The 20,534-nt window shown below is 48.1% G+C and overlaps 1 protein-coding gene across 2 annotated transcripts; it reads right to left on the bottom strand.

Moving 5' to 3' along the window:
- Positions 1-176: 176 nt before the first annotated feature.
- On the bottom strand, positions 177-20,060 carry GNL3L (G protein nucleolar 3 like). 2 transcript variants are annotated; one of them, XM_044443532.1, is made up of 16 exons: positions 19,996-20,060; positions 19,176-19,284; positions 19,024-19,061; positions 16,720-16,821; positions 16,424-16,540; positions 15,760-15,843; positions 15,475-15,610; positions 13,456-13,559; positions 8,826-8,970; positions 7,823-7,910; positions 6,054-6,231; positions 4,715-4,857; positions 4,378-4,514; positions 3,116-3,255; positions 1,238-1,409; positions 177-495 (listed from the first exon to the last, which is right to left on the bottom strand). In XM_044443532.1, the coding sequence occupies exons 2-16, from the start codon at positions 19,186-19,188 to the stop codon at positions 428-430; spliced, it is 1,665 nt and encodes a 554-aa protein (XP_044299467.1). In that variant the 5' UTR covers positions 19,189-19,284; positions 19,996-20,060; the 3' UTR covers positions 177-427. The 2 variants fall into 2 exon arrangements, with proteins under 2 accessions (XP_044299467.1, XP_044299468.1); XM_044443533.1 differs by lacking the exon at positions 19,996-20,060 and adding an exon at positions 19,706-19,977.
- Between the last annotated feature and the right edge of the window lie 474 nt (positions 20,061-20,534).

Below are 20,534 nucleotides of genomic sequence, written 5' to 3'. Positions count from 1 at the left end.
CTTATGGGGGCAGGCATGTCCTCAGGTTGTTCACTTGCCCCTTTAAGAGAGAAGATCCTTCCAGCTGCACCTCCATTTAAGGAGCTACAATAGTCCAAGAACAAGCTTGGGTATGAACTGAAATGAGGCCTTGTATTTCTGGAGTTATAGCTGCTAAAAGGTTTAGGAGCCCAAGGGTAGAGCAGTGGCACTTTTATTTACACACTGTCTCCAATTTTAACCTGTTAAATAATAAAAACATCTTAGAGAAAGAACTCTTTGTTTTGCATAGGCACCATGTCATCAGTTCCTGCAGCAACAAACAAGGATGATGGGTCACAAAGAGTCCCCTTCTGCTACCAATGGCTGGGAGTAGGGCAACCTTCCTGAGGCAGATAAAATAAAGTCCCAGTACCCATCATCTTCTTCGCGCTATTCAGCACATTCCTTAGTCATCTGACAAGCTGAAATTCATGGCTGCTGTCAGTGTTGCAGAGAGCTTGCTGGCAATTTTCTCTGCAGAGAAAAGGAAAATAAATAGGGTTATCGGGTAGCCAAACAACATCTGCCCCCTTCCAAAAATGTGCTGCTGGAGGTGAGTGAGTGAGATCCAAGCTGCTCTGGGGTGGCTACTGTATGTTTGTGGAGGCCATTATAACTATGCCCTGCATAAGGAAAGACACATGGCTGTAATTGGGCAGACTGGGAATGGCCTCTGGCTGAACTGAATATTGCTCAGTTCAGTGCGTTTACAGGGAGGTGCCCAAATCTGTACAACCAATTTGACATCTCCCTTTTTAGCAGCACAGTGGGAATGAGTGAGAAGGGATAATTAAGGTAGTGGAAACCATCCAGCCATCCAGTTGAAGAAGAGTTTCTGAAGCACAGATTTTCTTGAAAGAGGATGGAATAGTGATGCTCAGTAGTGGTGGAGGTGAAGGGCCATATCTGCCATGGAAGGTTGTGTCGGTGGACTCTGACCTAGGGATTCCACCTAAGGAGTGACAGGGCCAGATCTGCATGCTGTTTCCTTCACCTAGGGAGAGTGATGAATGAACCAGGAAAGGCCAGTGTTCAAATAAATATGAGTTCTCCTCCTACTCCTCTTCACTGTTTACCCCAGGAGGAAGTATGGAGGACGGTTGCAGGAGATGGTGACCTTTGGACAGCTTTTCATCTCCCATTAGGGACTCCAAATCATCCACACCAAGCCTTGCTTACTTGCAAGGGAAGACCTCCAACTTTGGATGAACCTTACCTGCCCGCTTCTGCTGTTTTTTGCGCCGCTTGTTTGCTGCTCGCAAGCCCTGTCCCTGGTGCAGGGGGTCTAAGGCGGAGATCTCACCCAAGTCAGGAGCCCTTGGCACAGCCTTCTCTACTTCCGCGAGGGTCTTGCTCTTGGTTTTCAGCTCAACTGTCATTGGGCCAAACTGGAGAGGGCAAGAGAAAGAAATCTCATTACAATTTTGAATTGCTTTAGATGAACCTTCCCCAACCTTGTGCCTTCCAGACATGTTTGGACCACAACACCCAAAATTCCCAGTCAGTGGCCCTGCTGGATGGGAATTCTGGGAGTTGCAGTCCAAATGCCTCCAAAGGGCACCAGGTTGAGTAAGGCTGCTATAGATGAACTTGAAGGCCCTACCTCCTTTTCCTAGAATCTTTAAAACACAGGAAATATACCAGCTCCCCTACAGCTGATGCAAACTGGATTTAGTTGCAGTTCATCCATGCAAGGCATGCCTGAAAAGCCTTGATGCCATTACCAATTGTAGTTTCAACTGCAGTGCTCTATTTGTATACAAATAATTTTTTAAAAAATCAACAGTTCCACACCCATGTTTCCCTGGTGCAGATTTTTGCAATTTCAGCCCATACAGCCTTATATATAAATAACTGCTATTTTATTACTTTATAATTTTACTGTTACTTTTTTACTAACCGTGTTTATATTCAAGCAGCTCATATTGGCACACTGCTTTCATTTTCTCCCTTTCCTTTCACAACAGTTCAGTGAAGGAGGCTAGTCAAAGATAGCAACTGTCCCAAGCTTTTCTCATGACCTCCACGGAAGCATGGGGATCTGAATGTGGATCTCGGCAGCCATCACCTGACACTCACCACATTGGCTTTCTGATTACCCAGGTATCACCAGTGGATTTCCTGCATAGTCCCTCCAGTTTTGTGAAGAACTTTGAGCTTCTTAACAGTGAAATATGGGGGAAATGGATCAATGCAGGCAAATACTGGTAGCTGATTGTGTGTCATGAGCAGGCTGGTGACATTCATCTCTTACTCTGCCTACAGGCAGGGCTGAAGGCAGTGTGCAGAAAAGTCTCATTCTTAAAATGAAGTGGATATGACTAAGTTTTAGCCAGGAGCGCCCACTGAATTTTACAGATCAACTTAGACATTCCTGCTAAAAGTCTGTTACTGCAACTAAATCTAGGCTGGCAAAGGGTTCTTCCCCATTGCCAACATACCCATTTTGTCCATCTTCTTTGGGGAACATTACTCTAGAAGTCAGGGACTAAACAAAGAAATCATTTTTCCAGGGTATCTTCTCTCCAGTGTTAGCTGCCAGTTCTGTTCCTAATTGGTATGGGGAAGGAGTCTCTTTCAACAGTTCAGTCTTCCAGTTTGTCCCCATCTCTAGCCAAAACTAAACAGAGCTTGAGTGTTTTCTAGAATGTGACATCCCAATATGGTAAAACTGCAAGCTTGCAGACTTGGCTACTTTACAGTTATAGAATTACTTGCAAAACCTGGGGGGATATCCTAAAAACAGGGTTTTTTTAATGACCACCGGACATCAAGCACTAGAACCGAACAGTTGCCATCAAGCCCCCTTCTCTAGTTGCTCCAAATTGACTGTTTTTAGCTCCCATTTAGAATTTTCTCTCTCTGCAACACCATGTTTTTCTTCTCACCAATGCTTTAAATGCCAGACACACCATTCCAAATTCCTCAAGAAAGTGTTATCTCCAAGTTACTTCCAAATTTAACCCACAGTCTTTGAAAATTGCATACTGTTTGGGAATGAATATCTGGGGGCTTGGAGACCTGACAAATAGCTCTGCAAGAAAAGCCACAGCCAGTGTCTTGGAAATGAAGACAGATGCATGGCTGTGCATACCTCCAGATCCCTCTCTTCCTCCATCTTAGTCTCTTCTTCCTCTTGGTGGCAGGACCCCTCTTCCTCATCCATCTCGACTTCTGCCCCACTGGTGAGGCCGGAACCCTCTAGGGTAATGCCTGCAGGGCCAGATGGCAAGTCTGCAACAGAGAAGCACCACATAGGTGTTCCTGAAACATTTCAAAGGAGCAGAACCCCTTGCTGGCTTTGCTGCTTTACAGCAGCCAGGGGGCAGGTAGGGTGGTTATTATCCCAAGCCTGACAGATGCCCTGCACCTTACTGTGGGTGAGGTAAAGAGGGCAAAGAGAGCAACACATTTTCAAGAATGCTGGGTATTTCCAGATTCAAAGGCAAGTTACTGCTTTGACACTTCTACAGGTTAAAAAGAAAGAAAGGTATTACCATTGCTCACAAATACGTCAGCCATACCTTCACATGCAGCACTGGTGGGACAGTTAAACTGAAAATCTGCAGTCACATTTGCAAAAATCAAACAGAAAGGAAATGCTGATACTCATAATGGACCAAACTCTTTGTGTGCATGAATGGAGGTGTAGGTGAGAATGAGTTTGCTCAAAATATTTATGCATAGGAACCTCTACTGGCAGGAAATAGAACCCTTCTAATACCTCACCCAGCAGAATCAGAAAGATTTGGTGACTCAAGGGGAGTGTGAGTGAAGGCGAAACAAATAGTCAAGTATTGTCAAAGAGGCATTCCTCCCCTGTGTGTGAGAATGCCTCTTCCAAGTGATGCCTATTGCACAAAGTTTTTGTGCAGCAGGAATGGGGAATGCATGGTCATGTGTTGCTGGGCAGGACTCCTATGATCCCATCCAATGGGCTCTGCTGGTTAGGACTGATGGGAGTTGTAGTTTAACAATATCTGGAGGGCCCACCCCTTCCCCAGTCTTGCTTTTTGTTTTTTTTTACAAGAAAGAAGCCACCTACAGCTATAGCAGGGAGGGTCACACAGTGAAATATCAGTAGAAAATTATGGGAGAGAAATCACTGTGGCTAGTGGGCTCCCTGTTTGCTGTGGGAGGCAATGTTTTTCCTCTGCCTTCATCAGTTCTTTTGAGAGGCAGCAAAAGCACACACGCAAAAGCAAGGACAAATGATAGAGAAGGGAATTAGACTTTTATGAGCTAAGACAGACAGGAAAGGGAATATGGTTCTTGGGAATGCGCAGCTGGTAGCAAAGAACTGTTTTGGAACAACTTGCAGGAAAACCCTGGCATCCCCCTGTCCACTCCACTTACTCGCCAAAGCTGCCTCATTCCCCTGCTCCAGAGCCTCAAAATCGAAAGCCTTGTCCATCTCTGTCACAATCTCAGCACTGATGTGAGTGGGGAGCGTGTGGGTCTCGGGTGGGTGGGTGAAATAGCTGATTTTTCCACTAAAGGAGGAAAAGAGAACAACACTGAAATGGATGGTCATCTTTATAGGGAAAAACTACACCCACCCATCTCTCAGATCCTACTTTTTTCTTTCCCAAACCATGTCTCCCTGTTTGAGACAGGATTAGTACAAAGGGAAACCAGGCTTTGCAAGAGACAAATTCTAGACTTTTTGTCTTTTGTACTGTCTTCTATTCACCTTGTCCAATCGCTCAGCACTGCCTTGGCTGCTTTCTCATGGTCCGGTGTCCCTCCTTTCTTCAGCTTGCCCTGCCGCCTGGCTAAATGAGCCAGAAACTCTGTGGTGTTCCGGAAATCTGGCACGCCATAGTGCTGCATGATCTTTTGGGGTGGAGAGAGAAAAAGAAACTGAAGAGCTGATCGCAGTGGTCAAGCCAGTTGTCCAAGCAGCAGCACACCTGTTGCCACTTCTAAGGGACCTGACAAAAGGCTGTCATGGCACTGGGCTGAGGACAAGCATTGGATACTTACTGGCTTGTGCTGCTCTCCCCCTCCACCCCTTCAGTCCTTCCTCCAGCATTCTTGGCAGCCACGATAATTCTGTAGCTAGCCAACCAACTCTATTGGCACACATGACACAGCTCTCTCTTTATGCAGGATGATTACCTTATAACTGAGTGAACATGTTCGCTTGCTCCAACCCTGTGCCCACTAACTTAGGAATAAATCCCATTCAACTCAGTGAAGCTTATTTCTAAGCAGACACACAAAATCTCACATAGGCCTTTGTGGTAAAAAGTGTTGCTAGGTTAAAAGCGTGCTCCCGATTCACACGTTGGTAGTTTGCTTTTCATGTGGATGCTGTTGAAGGCTGCACAGGCAGCTAAGACTTTTGCCCTTCTCTCTTGTAAAGAAGGGAGGGAGGGTCTCTTTCAATATGGTACTTGCCCAGATGGACATGCATATGTGTGCATCACCAGTGGCAGCTCTGACTGCAACAATTATTCATAGGGTGTTTTAATAAAGTTTAAATATTTCTGAGACAAGAAAACCAACATCAGGCTACATGTGAATGAAACATTAAAAAGAAGACGTATCTCATTACTATGAGATGATGCACATATTGCTCAAGAACAGGGAAGGGGAATGCTTTTTCTCTACAGTTTGTGTACACCGTTATATTAAAAAATCCCCCCCACACACGCACAATTTCACACTCACTCTTTTAAGTCTGCTGTTGCCCAATAAATCAGGAGTGCTAATTTACTCAGTAAATCTGTTACCACCTGTTGCTGTTTAAGATTCCCAAAATAATAACCATGCTGATCTTGTGCAGTCTTGAAGACTAGCACATTTCCTTAAAAATAAGAATTCCAAATTAAGACTATTTGTCAAAATTGTAGCTAAACATATGGGCACTAGTATCCCTAACATATAATAGATTTGTCACTCTAAAAGTACAACCCACAAATCTTGCTAAAACCTTCTGTAACTCTTTGAAAGAAGTTCAGAATTTTTGACTCCCAGCTAGATCACTGTCAACTTCATCATTACAGCCATGGCTTATACCCACCCACCTGCTGCTTGTTGCATCGTTTCAAGATGGCTTCCACTGGGCTTTTAGGGTCAGCCAGTTGCTCTATCTTGATGCAGTTTCGTAAGATCATGGCAGCATCTGAAGCTGAAGAAGCCACAACTATGCCTGGACAGTCTAGGAGTTTTATGTGCTTGTCTAGCTGCACTTCTTGTAGGCACCTAGAAGAAGAGGGGAGGGAAGTGAGAAAAGGCAAGAGAGCAGCCTTTTCCAGTCTGTACTTCTTCGGAGAACCTACCTACAGCCTTGGGCTTCATGTTAGGAAGCCCAACAACCCAGAGCAAAATGCTGGGCTTTTACACCTGTTTTATCACACTTCTATCCTCCTTTCTTCCAACAAGCTGAAGACAAGATGGGTTCACCACATGATCATAACTCAGCAAGGCAAGCCAGACTGAGTGGCAGCAACTCTTGACAGCTTGGGCCTACTTGAATCCAGTTGTCTTTCTGCCAGGCCCAGCATTTTATCCTCAACCATTCTGTGCACAAACTGTGGCTCCAGTGCTGTGAACCCTTTTCAGCCCGAGGGCTGCATTTGTCCTAAGGACACCAGCAGCCGCTCCCCAAGTGAGGGCACCCTCCTCACTGCTGGCATTCATGCCACTGTCGAGACCTCAGTCCCTCACACAGTGCACCTCCCTGGTGCAATCAGGCTTTCAAAAAGCTTCCACTGGCACCAATGGACGCTTCTTCAAAGTCTCATTACAGTGGGGAAAGGCCAATTTTATGAAGGGGGCTGCCACACTGGGAGAGAAGGGTTAGACCTTCCCCAGGAGTAGCACTCCACCCCACTGCAGTGAGGCTTTCAAATACCTTCCCTGACATCAGCATGGGAAGGAGAAATCCCTTATCCCTGCCTAGCAATAAGCAAGCAGGCAGCTGGCAGGCCACAGGTGGCTCCCCATTCTTGATCTTTCCCAGCTTTTGGAGGCCAGGAGAGCAGAGTGTTAATGTAACTGACAGAGCTGTCAAGGATGGCTAGCAAGTAGCTTTGAAATAGACCAATCTGGTCCATTTAGTATGTAGATTTTTTCTCTGATGTTATTTTATGGGTTTAAGTAGCTCTGAAATTTGGGTTGTAAAATTATCGCAAGCTGACTCAAAGGGGGAGAGACAGTAGAATGAACAGGTGTACAAATTATGCCATCAGTACCGATGGTAAGTTATAGCTATGCATATAACTAATAAGATTTAATAGTCTCAATCTGCCAAATTAAGCCTAATCCCATTTTAAGCCATCTAAATGGGTGGTCATCATGACAATTTATGGTAGCAAATTCCAATATTTAACCACATGCTGTTGTGTGAAGTGCTTTTATCTCCCATCAACAGCCCACTAGTCAGCTTCATAGGATGACTCCACTAGGTTCTAATATAAAAGAAGCAGCAAAAGGGTTTTCCTGCTCTGTCACTTCCAGTTCATCATCTGATAGCCCCCTGTTGTCCGGCCAGCCTTTCTTTATCAACATCCTCTAATCCATCGAGTTATGAACATGCAAGACTCCACAACTCCCCTTTCCAGCTACTAATCCAGCTAAGCTTTTCTTAGTTCTGCCTCTGCTTTGTGCACAGAAAAAGACCCCCACCCACCTGTGGCCACCCACAAAAACTCTGCTTCCTCCAAGACAGATCCTGCATTTCATTCCAGGCTTACAGGTTCAGGAGGAGACCCCACAACAAAAGCTTTAGGAAGAAGAGCCCCAAAACTACTTGACTGCCTGCTGCAGCATGCACACAAGAAGTGCTACATACTTGGTGATGCCAGGAGTGGCCCCAATATTGCAGGCCCGGCTCCTCTTCAAGCTGTTGATCAAGCTGCTTTTGCCAACGTTTGGGAAGCCTGCAAGTCAAGGATATCGAAAAGTGCATCCCTCAGTCAAAGCCATGGCCATCTGATGACCACCTCCCCTTGGGAGCTACTCTAGATCTTTGAGCACCCTGCACGGGCTTCTTCCCTCCATACGATCCCTTGTAAATGATTCAGCACAAGCTGCCCGCAAGCCCAGGCCTCCTTGGCCCCTTGAAAAAACTGATGGGGCAGGAGCAAAACAGAGGCCATGACTAGCAGGAGCCTTCCTTGCTCAGAAGGCTAGTTACACCCTGGTTGTGAGCACACCCCTGTCCTGGATACAGCACCACCTACTCCAGGGATGTTGAACCTCTTTCAGCTTCAGGGCCAGAGTCCATTTGGAGAAGCTCCTGAGGGTACCATTATAGTGGCAAGAGTGGCTAAAAGCTAAGTGGGTGGGGACAAGCTCCCAGCATACTTTAATGTGAAACACTGCCCTAACAAAGCTTTAGAATGGGGTAGATGCAAAAAAGCCAGGACACCACCAAACAGCAGGTGACTGGAGGAGGGGCGTGGGACTAGGGCAAGAGAAGTCCCTAGCTTGTCAGATCTGCACCCTGGAGCCTCCTTGGTGGACATGTTGCCTCCTGTCATGGGGTTCAAAGCAGATTCCAGGTATCAGGACTGAATTGTCCCCGCTCCTCTCCTCTCTTCTCCTCATGGGCTTCACATCTTCCCCTGGGGACATCTTTCTTTATCTGGATCTGAGCTCCACCTGGCTTGCGCCTTCTCTGGGAGTAGATGAAGGTGCACAGGATTTTGGCAAAGGCCCAATGGCAGCAGAAGGAAAGGTCTTGCTACATGGAGTTATTCTCCAAAACATCTAGAGGTTGAGGATGGCTGCTCTATCCCGTCTTGGAAAGGAGCTTAAATGAGCAGCGCTTTCCAAGCAGTCCTCCTGCTTACCCACAACCCCAACACTGATGGATGTCTTGACGTCCTGATTCCGGGAGTAGTTAGCCAGCACCTTCATCAGGCAGTCTGCCCCAACACAGGCGCCACTACTCAGCAGGTCACCTGATGCCTGAGTTACCGGGACACGGTTTTGTTGCTAGGGAAGAAACGGGTTGTTAGTAAACATGCCAAGGAGGTCAGCAGAGTCTTCTCTATGCCCTGGCAGGCAGGCAGGGAGAAGCTGAGTGTTACAATCCAAGACATAGAAACATAGAAAACAGAGCAAGTCAGAAGGGGCCTCCCAGGCCATCTAGTCTGACCTCCGGCACCAGCCGGCTCCGCTCACAACATGCCCACCATGTGGACGTCCAGCCTATCCTTGAACACCCGCACCGATGGGGCCTCAACCACCTCCCGGGGAAGCCCATTCCACACCCTCGGGGTCCTGACTGTCAGGAAGTGCTTCCTGGCATCCAAATGGAACCTGGGTTCCCTGAGCTTTGCTCCATTGGAGCACGTCCTGCCTTCCTCTGAAGGGGAGAACAGGTCTCTACCCATCTCCATGTGACATCCCCTCACATACCTGTATGTCGCCAACATATCCCCTCTGAGTCTCCTCTTCTCCAGGCTGAAGAGACCCAGTTCCCTCAGTCTCGCCTCATACAGCATCCCCTGCAAACCGGCCACCAACCTTGTGGCCCTGCGCTGCACTGACTCCAACCTGGCTATATCTTTTCTATAATGAGGGGCCCAAAACTGAACACAATGCCCCAGTTGTGGGCGCACTAGAGTCGTGTAGAGTGGTAGTAATACCTCTCTTGCTCTAGAAGCCACACTTCTGGCTATGCAACCAAGGGTGGCGTTCGCCCTCTTGACCACCGCATCACACTGCTGACTCATGTTTAGCCTGCAGTCAACCAGTACCCCAAGGTCCCTTTCACAAGTGCTGCTCTCCTGCCACTTGTCACCTAACCTGTACTTATGACACCTATTCCTATACCCCAAGTGCAAGACCTTGCACTTGTTCACATTGAACGCCATCCTGTTGTCTCCTGCCCACTTCCATAGTCTGTCCAGATCCTTTTGGATCTGGAGTACCTGCTCCTCAGTTGTGGCCACTGCTCCAGTTTTAGTGTCGTCTGCGAATTTGATCAGCAGACTGTTCACCCCTTCTTCCATGTCACTGATGAAAAGATTAAACAGGATCAGCCCCAGGACAGAGCCCTGGGGGACCCCGCTTGTCACTGGCCGCCATCTCGATGATTCCCCGTTAATGGTTACCTTCTGCTTTCGGTCAGTCAACCATGCCCTAATCCACTGGACAGTGGTCTGGTGTATCCCAAAACTCCTCAGTTTCTCCACCAGGATATCATGGGGCACTTTGTCAAAGGCCTTGCTGAAATCCAGGAATACCACATCCACTGCATCCCCTCCATCTACCCATCGCGAAACCTTGTCATAGAATTCCACAAGGTTTGTCTGGCAGGACCTTTTTTTGCAGAAACCGTGTTGAGTGGCTGTCAGCCTCCTTTCCCTATCTAGCATCACTAGATCTCTCTCTGTTATGAGCCTTTCCATTGTTTTTCCTACAATGGACGTAAGGCTAACTGGTCTATAATTCCCCATGTCCTTTCTACTACCCTTTTCAAAAATTGGGACCACTGATGCCACTCTCCAGTCCTCTGGAACTTCACCCGTTCTCCACGAGGTCTCAAAAATGGAGGCCAGCGGGCGTGAGAGAACCCCTGCCAACTCTCTAAGTACTCTCAGGTGTAACCCGTCAGGGCCTGGCGCCTTTGTAATGTCCAATGCCCTGAGGAGCCCCTCAACTTCAAGGGAGGTGACTCTAATCAGTGCCCCTAAGTCCCCAGCCTCATCTAATCTCCTATGCGGATATCCCCCGTCCTGCTTTGGGGAGAACACAGAGGCAAAATAGTCATTTAGCATCTGTGCCTATTCCCTCATATCAGTCACCGGATCTCCTTCCTCCTTATTTAGTGGTCCCACCACTTGTCTCCCCTTCCTCTTCCTATTTACATGCTGAAAGAAGCCCATTTTATTGCTCTTGATATTCTTGGCAAGTCTCAGCTTGTAATCAGCCTTAGTCTTGCGAAGAATTCTCCTGCAGTGGGCCTCCTCCTCCCGGTATACCCTTTTGTCTATTTCTCCCAGTACCCATTTGCTACGGAGGTTCCGCTTTCGTCTAATCCCTCTAACCACCTCCTTTTGCATCCATGGCGGCACTCTCCTTTGCCTCCCCACCTTACTGACTTGAGGTATCGTCAAGGCTTGCACCTCCAAAACCTCCCTTTTGAGTGCTATCCACCCCTCCTCAACTTGCTTACATTCCAGTAACCTATCCCAGGAGACTTTCCCCAGTCTGGCCTTCAGTTGGCCAAAGTTGGCCCTCTTGAAGTCCCAGCTTCTAGTGCTCGACCTGCTGCCCGTCCACAGTCCCCTGATCTCAAAGCAAAGGATGGAGTGATCACTCGCTTCCAGAGCTCCCCTAATCTGTACTTCACCTATCAGCTTCTCCCTATTGGTCAAGACCAAGTCAAGGATGCTTCCCCCCCTCGTCGCCTCTCGGACCCTCTGTGTGAAAAACGCTCCCTCAATAGCTCAACGTGACCTGGCTGTCACCGCCGAGTGAGTCTCCCAAGTAATATCCAGGAGATTGAAATCTCCCATAATTACTGTGTCTCTCCCTTGAGATATCCTTAGAATCTGGCCTGTCAGGACATCATCCAGGGTCTCAAGTTGACCTGGAGGGCGATAACATACCCTCACTGTCAGGTCTCTTTCCCTGTCAAAACCCCTAAGTTTCACCAAACTGCCTCTACCAAATTCCCATCTGTGCTGCATTCTATCTCACTGCATCCTATCCCTTCCCTGACATATAAAGCCACGTCCCCACCTCTCTTTCCCTTCCTGTCCTTTCTAAAAAGGTGATACCCTTCTATGTTCACATTCCAGACTTGCCTTTCATCCCACCAAGTTTCTGTGATTCCCACCAGATCATACCCTCCTATTCCCAGGAGAGCTTCAAGCTCTTCCTGCTTATTACCCATGCTCCTAGCATTGGTGTACATGCACCTCAACTCCTTCCCACCGCTTCCTTCTCTTTGAGTTCCCAGCCTCCTCCTTCCTCCCATCCTCCCTGATACCTGGCCCCTCTCTGAAGGAGTCCTGTCAGTCCCTGCAGTATCTCTAAAACCCTGCTCCCAGAGCCCTGATCCTCCCCCCACACTTGTCCAGTGCAGACACGTTCCTGGGGGGCCTGAACTCACCCCCACCGGCTCAGTTTAAAGTTTTCCGGATGAAGCTCGCTAGAGCATCTCCAAAGGACCTTTTCCCCATCCTCGTGAGGTGTAACCCGTCCCTTGCCAGAAGTGCATTGGCAAGAAAACGAGTGCCGTGGTCGAGGAACCTGAAGCGTTCCTTCTGGCACCACCCCCTAAGCCAGTCATTCACCTCAGAGGCCCTTCTGTCCCTTCCTGGCCCAAATCCCCAGACAGGTAAGATTGACGAGAAGCCACTTGGGCCTTCAGCTCCCTGAGTTTCTTCCCCAAGGCCTCAAAGTCCCTGGTGGTCCCAACCACACCCTGCCTGGCCACATCATTTGTGCCCACATGGATCACCAGGAGCGGCTGGTGACCCCCAGAGCGAACAAGACGCTCCACTCTGTCCATCACATGTCGGATGCGTGCGCCCGGCAGGCAGCAAACCTCCCTTGTCTCCAGGTTGGGGCGGCACACCGCCGGCTCAGTGCCCCTCAGCAGGGAATCCCCAACAACAATCACCCACCACCATACCTTTCCGGTGCTGGTGGGCGGCCGTGCCCTGGCCCTTGCCTCTCCTGCAGTGGCCCCCTTGCCACCTGACGTCTCAGGCTAGGGGTCCTGCTGGTCCCGAGGCCTCAGAAGGAAGGCAGAAGGAAGCTGCTCTCTGTTGCAGTCCAATGCACAGGCATTCTTTTCAGAGCCCTACTTCAATTTCTTACCCCCCTGAATCCATCATCCCCACCCCAAAAGGAGAGGCCCTTGATCTCACCATTTAGAAATCAGTGACTAGGTTCCGTTAGGCAAAATCCAGCCCTGAAATATTCCATCTGACCCCTGTCTGCATGGACCAACTTTTGAAGTAAGAGAAATATGGAGAGTGGAATTTGTGGCAATAGTTCTTGGAGACATGTCATTTTAAGGGGAAGGGGCTGGACCATGATCCTTCATATTCTAGCCCAGGGCTCCTGAACCTCCTTCCATCTGAGGGCAGAATTCAATTCTGGAGAAGCTCTGGGATGCTGCATTCCAATGGGGGATGGTCTGAAGACAAAAGGCCAAATTGGCAGCAAAGCTTCTATTACAACTCTTTGTGCCAGCAACCAGGACTTAGCGTGGCATTCCAAACTTTTAGAATGAGGGAAAAAACTAAACAGAAGCCTGGGAAACCAGTGGCTTGGAGAAAGGGAAGCAGAAGCATGTGGAAAACTGGAGGGCCACACTAGGACACCAGGAAGTCTAATTTCATCCTCCAGGCATGAAGCTCTGTATTCTACTCTACCTTCAAAATGGCCTTCAGGGAGAACTAGTTGCCAACCAGAGCTGTGACTTATTCGCCACACTGCAATCCCTGCGCTACATACCAGGTTTTTGGTCTGCTGCTGAGTACAAGCTTTAAAAGCTACTGTAGGGAATTCATTCCTCAAGTACTTCAGCCACTTTGCCACGATCTCCTTAGGCACCAGATCTGGATTGGGGCAGAACAGCAGAATCAAGGACAATTCCTAGTACAACCCTGAATAAAAAAAAATGCTCAAAAAGCTTCATGAGGGGCCAACATGCGTTCTTTGCATCTGAGGGCACACTGGACAAGTCAAGCTTCCAAAGAGTTGTGTGTGTGCCTTAACACTGTGATCTACTAAGTTTATCCAGCGGTGGCAGACTGGAAAGATGAGCTAAACCACCCCTTCCTTTCACACCCAAGATGAACCTCAGAATAACATCCTGCTAGTTCCATAATCACAATGCCACTGTGGACTAGCATTCCAGTTTCACTCAGAATCCTCTATTGAACACTAGAGCGAGCTGAGGGGAAGTGGGAATGGAATCCGCTTTGCTACCACAATTTAACCACCCTAACTGCAAGTGTGAATGAAGAAACAATGAAAGCAAGTACATCCTGTGCATGTATGTCAGGAAAAACTGGCAGAAACCAGCACATGGATGCTGGTCAAAATGGTATGGCAGCTGGTATTCTGAGGATCTCAGTTTTCATTCTAATCTTTCTTGAAATGAGTTTCTAGCTTTCTTAAATAAACAAAACCTTTGAAAATAAACTGGCAATGAACTATGTGCAACTAAAATAAGAAGTGGGGGAAAATAAGCATGAGGATGCTAGCTCTGGCTTCCTCCACTGCTGTTCTCATCACCCTCTGTGTTCTGAAGGTAAACTTTTACAAGGTGGGGAAGATTTTCTACCTTTGTGGGCTGCCAATGCAATCTGGAACTTTGGAAGACCTCCCCAGTGCAGGAGTTTGTCCTCTGCACTCGAAGGGCAAGAGCAGCGGTACACAGAGTTGAAGGCAGCATGTTCACCTTCCCTCCTCCTAGCATGTCATTTATGTGTTCATGCAGAATATCTGAGCAAGACATATGTCTACCAGGAGACTAAGGAACAGCCTCTCTCACCCAAGCAATATTCAGAGTTTTACTGGATCAACTTGTGTTCTTCCAACCCCTCACTGAATGTCTCCCCCACCTGACCTCTGCCCACTTCAAAGCTTGGCAAGACATTGCAAAGTGAATTGAATGTAAGCGTCTTGGAATCAGAACAGAATTATGGGAAAACATGCCAATGTAATTCAACTGCTTATTATAAATACTTTTCCCGGCCTTTTCTTGTGCAAGATTTGGATTTGGGGAGAGAAACATAGTCTTTGAATACAGGAATCTACTATATTCTCTCACTTCACTAAGAGCCAGTGTGGTGCAGTGGTTAAGAGTGCAGGCCTGGGACTCAGGCGACCTGGATTCTAGTCGCCACTCAGCCATGGAGCTCACTGAGTGACTTTGGGCCAGTCATAAACTCTCAGCCCAACTAACCTCACAGGGCTGTTGTTCTGAGAATAAGACTGAGATGTGAAGAAGAACGATATGAGCTGCTTTGAGTTCCTTGGAAGGAAAAAAAGTGGAATGTAAGTATAATAAATACAATATTGGTAACACCTGTTGAATCCTTGTATATTATGAGGTGTTGAATCCTCTCTTATCTGAGGGCTGAATTCTGTTTCAGAAGCTCTCAGGGGCTTTATTCCTGTGGTGGGCTGGGCAAATGGGGGTGGGGGCAAAAATACAAGTGCATTGTAGTTTAAAGGGTACAATCCTGTGTGCCTTTAAGAAGAAAAGTTCTATAAGTCCTAGCATGCTGGGGGTTGTAGAATTTTTTCTCTCTCTAAGCATGCACAGGATTATTCCCTAAAATTCTTACTAAGCCTTAGGAGGGGCATTTGGATCTTTCAGAATATATAAAGCACAAAAACTGGAAAAGAACCCAATGAGTTCATTGTTGGTGAATTCAACACCGCCAGCCAAGGGAAGATGAGATTCATTGCATGCCAGCACCAGCTCTCACTTCCTCCCAGATTGCTGGCTGTCACTGTTACCTATTTTATTTAGCACCAGGACCAGCCTCTTGTTTGTTCCAGACTGCAGCACTGCCTGCTCAACTTGTGGGCATCGGCAACCTTGGGGATCCCTTGCATCCAGGACTTCCAGGATCACATCAGCTGCTTCAATCACCTATGGACAGAGATGACTCAGCAGCTGATCCAGCACTTGGCCCAGCCCCACCAGACAGAGGAGCATCCGTACATCCCATCCAGAGCAGGGCAGAAGAATGGAGCTTCCTCACTATGCAAGGCATGAGGCCTGCCCACATCCGCACTTACCTTCCTGAACTCCCTGTAATAGGCCTTGCAAGAGCTGTCTTTCTCTAGCAGGTCATGTTTTGCCAACTGCTTCAGATCCATTTCCTGTGGAGGGCAGGAGGGCAAGTTGGTCTATATAGCATACATGTATCATGAATGAAAAATAAATCCCACTAAGGTAGGAAGGATAGGATTGGTCTCCCCAGTGGGAAGTGGAGCAATCCAGCTGTGGTTAATGGTACAAGTCACCCAGCAAAAGAGTTACTACAGTCTTGGCCTGGGGGCTTCTGGCTGTTACCGTAAGAAAATATTTTGCTGATTGGGTCTGCAATTCTGTACACAAGAGAAAGGAAATGTGTGGCCCCTGAGATGTGGCTGGCCTGCACTACCCATCATCCTTCACCAGTAGCTATGCTGGGTAGGGCTGATCGGGACTGCAGTCCAACCGCTTTTGGAGGGCCCCACAAATCCCATAGATGCTACACACACAGTCAGGAACAGTTGGCACAATGTATCCAACTCTGACAGCTGCAGATCTTAAAAAAGCTTCATCACATTAAGCTAAGGGCTCTTCCCACCTTTGCAAGCCCAGGTCCATTCGCTAGCATGCTATAAATGACTGCATGAGCCCAACAGGCAAAATGTAATACACATGTTAAGATGACCCCAGCAATAGTTTAATTACCTTCTGTTCAAAACGCTGTTGCCTACGTAAGGCATCCTTCTGGAGTCCTTCCAGGCTCCGGAACCGACCAATTTCCTTCTGCCGAGCAATGCGTTGCCGTTCCTGTAGTTCTGCAACCTGGTCGAGAGGTGCAGGCTCTTAATGTACAGCTGGGTGCCACCAACCTTGCTGGAAAAATGCCCTTTTCTGGTTCTCCAAAACCAGCTTTTGGCATCCCAAGCAGCAGAGAAATGTCTCCCCAAAGCCAACCCTGCATCCATTTTCCCCAAGCAGCTTTTCTCCTTTCTTAGCCTCACCCTTTTCTGCTTTAGTGCTGCTTCTGTCTTGACCAGCTCTTTAAAATGTGACAGCTGAGGCACTCCTGGGTCCTTTTTCCCATGTGGTTTTGCTTCCCTCTTCTGCAAGAGCCAAAGGAGACACCACACTTACATGCAGTGAATCAAACCTGGCATCAGACGTAAAGCTACAGACCAGTAGTGATCAAAGGTTGCATGTGCTGGAGTGGGCCGAGGACTACACACATGCACAGCCTTTGCCCCCCACACACTTTCTCCACGCATGCACTTGACTCTTACGATACTTTATACCTACGCTCTATCTTACCCCACAGGTGTGCAAAGGTGTAGACCAAAGGCAGAGAGCTCATAGTGCTGAACTGCAAGTCCTATCACCCCTGGTCAGGCAGATGGGTACCACAATGCTAAAAAAAAGCTGAAGGTTGCATGTTCCTTTGAAAATGGAACCTGCCAGTGATGTCCAGCATCTTTCTAGCTTTCAAGGACTTTCCCTGCTGTAGTGGAGGAGACCCCTCCCCACCTCCTATAGAAAGAGATTGTGGTCCCTCAGCCTGCCAAGCAGCTGTCTGATGGGCCAGGAGGCACATGATCAATATGGGAAGGAAAGGAATGCTGCTCCTCACATCCTTTCTTCCTGTTGGTACTGCAGTATTTGGGTGGCAAGGGAAACATGGGCACCCATGTGCACCACCCATGTTAATGCATTCCAATTATGCCATCCCTTTCAGCCCAAGAGCCAGAGTCAGTTTTGGAAAAGCTCTGGTGTGTGTGTATTGGTGGGGGGGGTCCAATGACTGACTTGGCCAAGTGAAAAGGAGGGAGGGCAATTCCTCCCCCCCCCCAACATAATGTAATTTGAAGCTCTTACTGCCAATAACTGAGGCTTTGAGAGGCATTTCACCATTTTAGAATGGAGGAGGACTGCATAAAGCTGGGAAACCACCCAATGATTGATAGTTGGCGAAAGCAGCATGGACATCAGGGAACCAAGCTCAATCCAGACAAGACGGAGGTCCTGTTGGTTGGCGGATCGGGCTTCGGAGAGGGTGAATTGAACCTTGTCCTGAATGGGGTTGCACTCCCTCTTAGGGACAAGGTCCGCAGCTTGGGAGTGCTCCTCGACCCGGAGCTTTCACTGGAAGCTCAGGTAACAGCAGCGGCGAGGAGCGCTTTCCTCCAGCTTCGGCTGATTCATCAGCTGCGCCCCTACCTGGAGTACGACTGCCTCGCAACAGTGATACATGTGCTGGTGATTTCCTGTCTTGACTTCTGTAACGCGCTCTACGTGGGGCTACCCTTGAAGATGGTCCGGATACTTCAATTGGTTCAAAATAGAGCTGCCAGGCTGCTGACGGGGACTGGACGTTATGTTCACATGACTCCAGTTCTCTGTCAGCTTCACTGGCTTCCCATTGAAGTCCGGGCCCAATTCAAGGTGTTGGTGATGACCTATAAAGCCCTAAACGGCTTAGGTCCTGGTTACCTGAAGGAGTGCTTACATCCATATATGCCCAGCCACCCCCTGAGATTGGCAGGAGAGGCCCTTCTCCGGGAACCCTCCGTGAAAGAAATTAGGAGGGTGGGTACTCGGAGGAGGGCTTTCTCAGCGGTGGCGCCTAAGTTATGGAACGCGCTCCCCAGAGAGGTCCGCCTGGCACCGTCATTATTTGTTTTTCGGCGCCAGGCGAAGACCTTTTTATTTAAGCAGCATTTTAAATGTTAATATTATTGAAGTTTATCTGGCCAGGGCGGCTTATTTTATATTGTATGTATTTTATTTTAATGTTTATATTTTTAATTATAATTATTTAACTAATTGTTGTAAGCCGCCCCGAGGCTTCGGCGAATGGGGTGGCATAAAAATGTTTTAATAAAATAAAAAAATAAAAATAAAAAACCCCCAGAAGAGCCAGTTTTCACCCCTGGAACTGAGGTCCCCACACCTGCTCTACCAGCTGACCCTACAGTTGATGGCTCCATTTGTTTTGTCCTCAGAGATCAGATCAGCACAATTTCCTCCCAAATCCCAACCTGCTCTGACTTCCTCTGCAAAGTCGACATATACTCTTAATGCTTCCCTATTTGCAAGCAGGACTTTGGAGTCTAACTTGTTTACAAATTGTACTCTCTTGCCTCTACCTCTTCTTCTGACACATCACTATCTGACCTGCTAAAACTGACCTGCAAAATCCAAAGTTCTCTACTCATACTTTTCAATCTCTCTGTTGCCATCAATGCCATATTCTACTTATCTCCCTCCATGCCTTCAGCGATCTCATTTTTCCAAAAATAGCCCCTGCTCACCTTGCCATGTTTGAGTCTCTTCCCAGATTTTTTCTGCTCTGCCAAAGGGAAGGGAGGAGGGAAAACAGAGTTAAGGTGAATGCCAGGTTACATATGGAAGCCCAACATGATTGGAACCAGCATTTGGCAGTAAACCCAAACAGAAGACTTACTGTGCCGGGTCATGGTGTCAAGAGCAGGGCGAGAAGCTGGGGTGCCCAACACTAGATTCAGTGACTGCTAGAGACACTTTTAAATGACTCCCTTTTCTCAATACAAAGCCTAGAAAAGAAAGAAATGGGGCTGGCAAAGATATCAGTGCTGGGGTGAGGGCAAAGGACCCCCATATGTTATTCTTACTGAAGAAGTGGAGATAGCAAAATATTGCTGAAAGTGGCCTTTTCCAACTTGGTGGCCTCCAGATGTTTTGGACCACAGCTCCCAGCATTCCTGATCATGGCTGAGATTGATAGACGTTATAGTCCAACCCAACTGCAGAGCCCCAAGCTGGGAAAGGCTAGTATACAATGGACAGAACACACACTTCTTTGATCCCTGAGGAAACCATGATAAGAACCTACTTTTAAGGGTTCAAATAACCACACAGGGCAAGGGATGGCGTGGAAAACCTTGTCTCCCAGGAAGGGTTTTCAGGGGCACCTGGTAAAAGCAGTGGCAGGCAATTACCCTCACACTCGCACACCTCGAATTATACCATTTCAATCTGCCACGGAGACTACATGTTTGAATGACTCCTCATCCAGGAATATCAGACAGAAGGAGTCTCTTCCGTTTTCTCCATTAAATTTATTTTTCATATGCTTTCCTCCCGCTAAGGCAAATGTCAGACGTGGAACTCCCCAGCTCGAGGCAAAGCTAATCCCCTTGATTCTGCTAATTGTGTCAGACTAGCCTTGACAAACCACCCCGGTGGCATTCGATCGCCTGTTCTTGGCACTGTCGCCTCTGCGCTCCGCTCTCGAGCCCTCTTACCCGGTTCAGGAGTTCCACTTCCAGGGCAGAGGCAGCTTTCAGCGTTTGCAACACACGCGGCTTCCTGCGTGTGACACGTGGGCTCGCTGCGCGTGCCCCAAGAGGGCAGGGCTGCGTGAGAGAGCGCGCGCGCACCCTCCCGCAGCGTTGCGCTCGCTTGCCCGCTCGAGCGCCGCCCTTTGTTGCTGAGCTTGCACGAATGTGGGTTTGGTTCTACAGGGACCCGAGACAAAGCAGACAGGGGTGAAGGCGGGGGCCAGGGAGGAAAAAAATGTGCATAACGGGGACTGTGAGAGATTTTGAGTTATGCATTTGCCTATGTAATTGCACAGAATTAAAAATCACTCGTTTTCAAATGTACGAAGCACTGCCAAGGGTTTGCCCAATTTGCAGGCTTTAAATACACACGCACGTACACACCCAGGAAAAATGGCTTGGTTTGCAAAACCGAATGCTAGGATGTTTTACCCAGCACTCAGACATGGTGGGACTTGGAATGTAGAAGCAATTCAACCAAGATAGTAACCACCCACGTTACA

This window comes from Varanus komodoensis, unplaced genomic scaffold, assembly GCF_004798865.1.
Source record: "Varanus komodoensis strain SLA01 unplaced genomic scaffold, ASM479886v1 scaffold42, whole genome shotgun sequence".
In the NCBI taxonomy this organism is placed as follows: Eukaryota; Metazoa; Chordata; class Lepidosauria; order Squamata; family Varanidae; genus Varanus; species Varanus komodoensis.
This window is presented reverse-complemented; position numbering and strand designations above follow the sequence as displayed.

What these genes read in the sequence shown, in the direction of transcription:
- GNL3L (XM_044443532.1), bottom strand. An exon ending in AGAGACTCAAACATGGCAAG is followed by an intron (nt 16,822 to 19,023) that starts GTGAGCAGGGGC and finishes TGGCTCTTGCAG; the next exon opens with AAGAGGGAAGCAAAACCACA. An exon ending in AACAGCGTTTTGAACAGAAG is followed by an intron (nt 15,844 to 16,423) that starts GTAATTAAACTA and finishes TGCCCTCCACAG; the next exon opens with GAAATGGATCTGAAGCAGTT.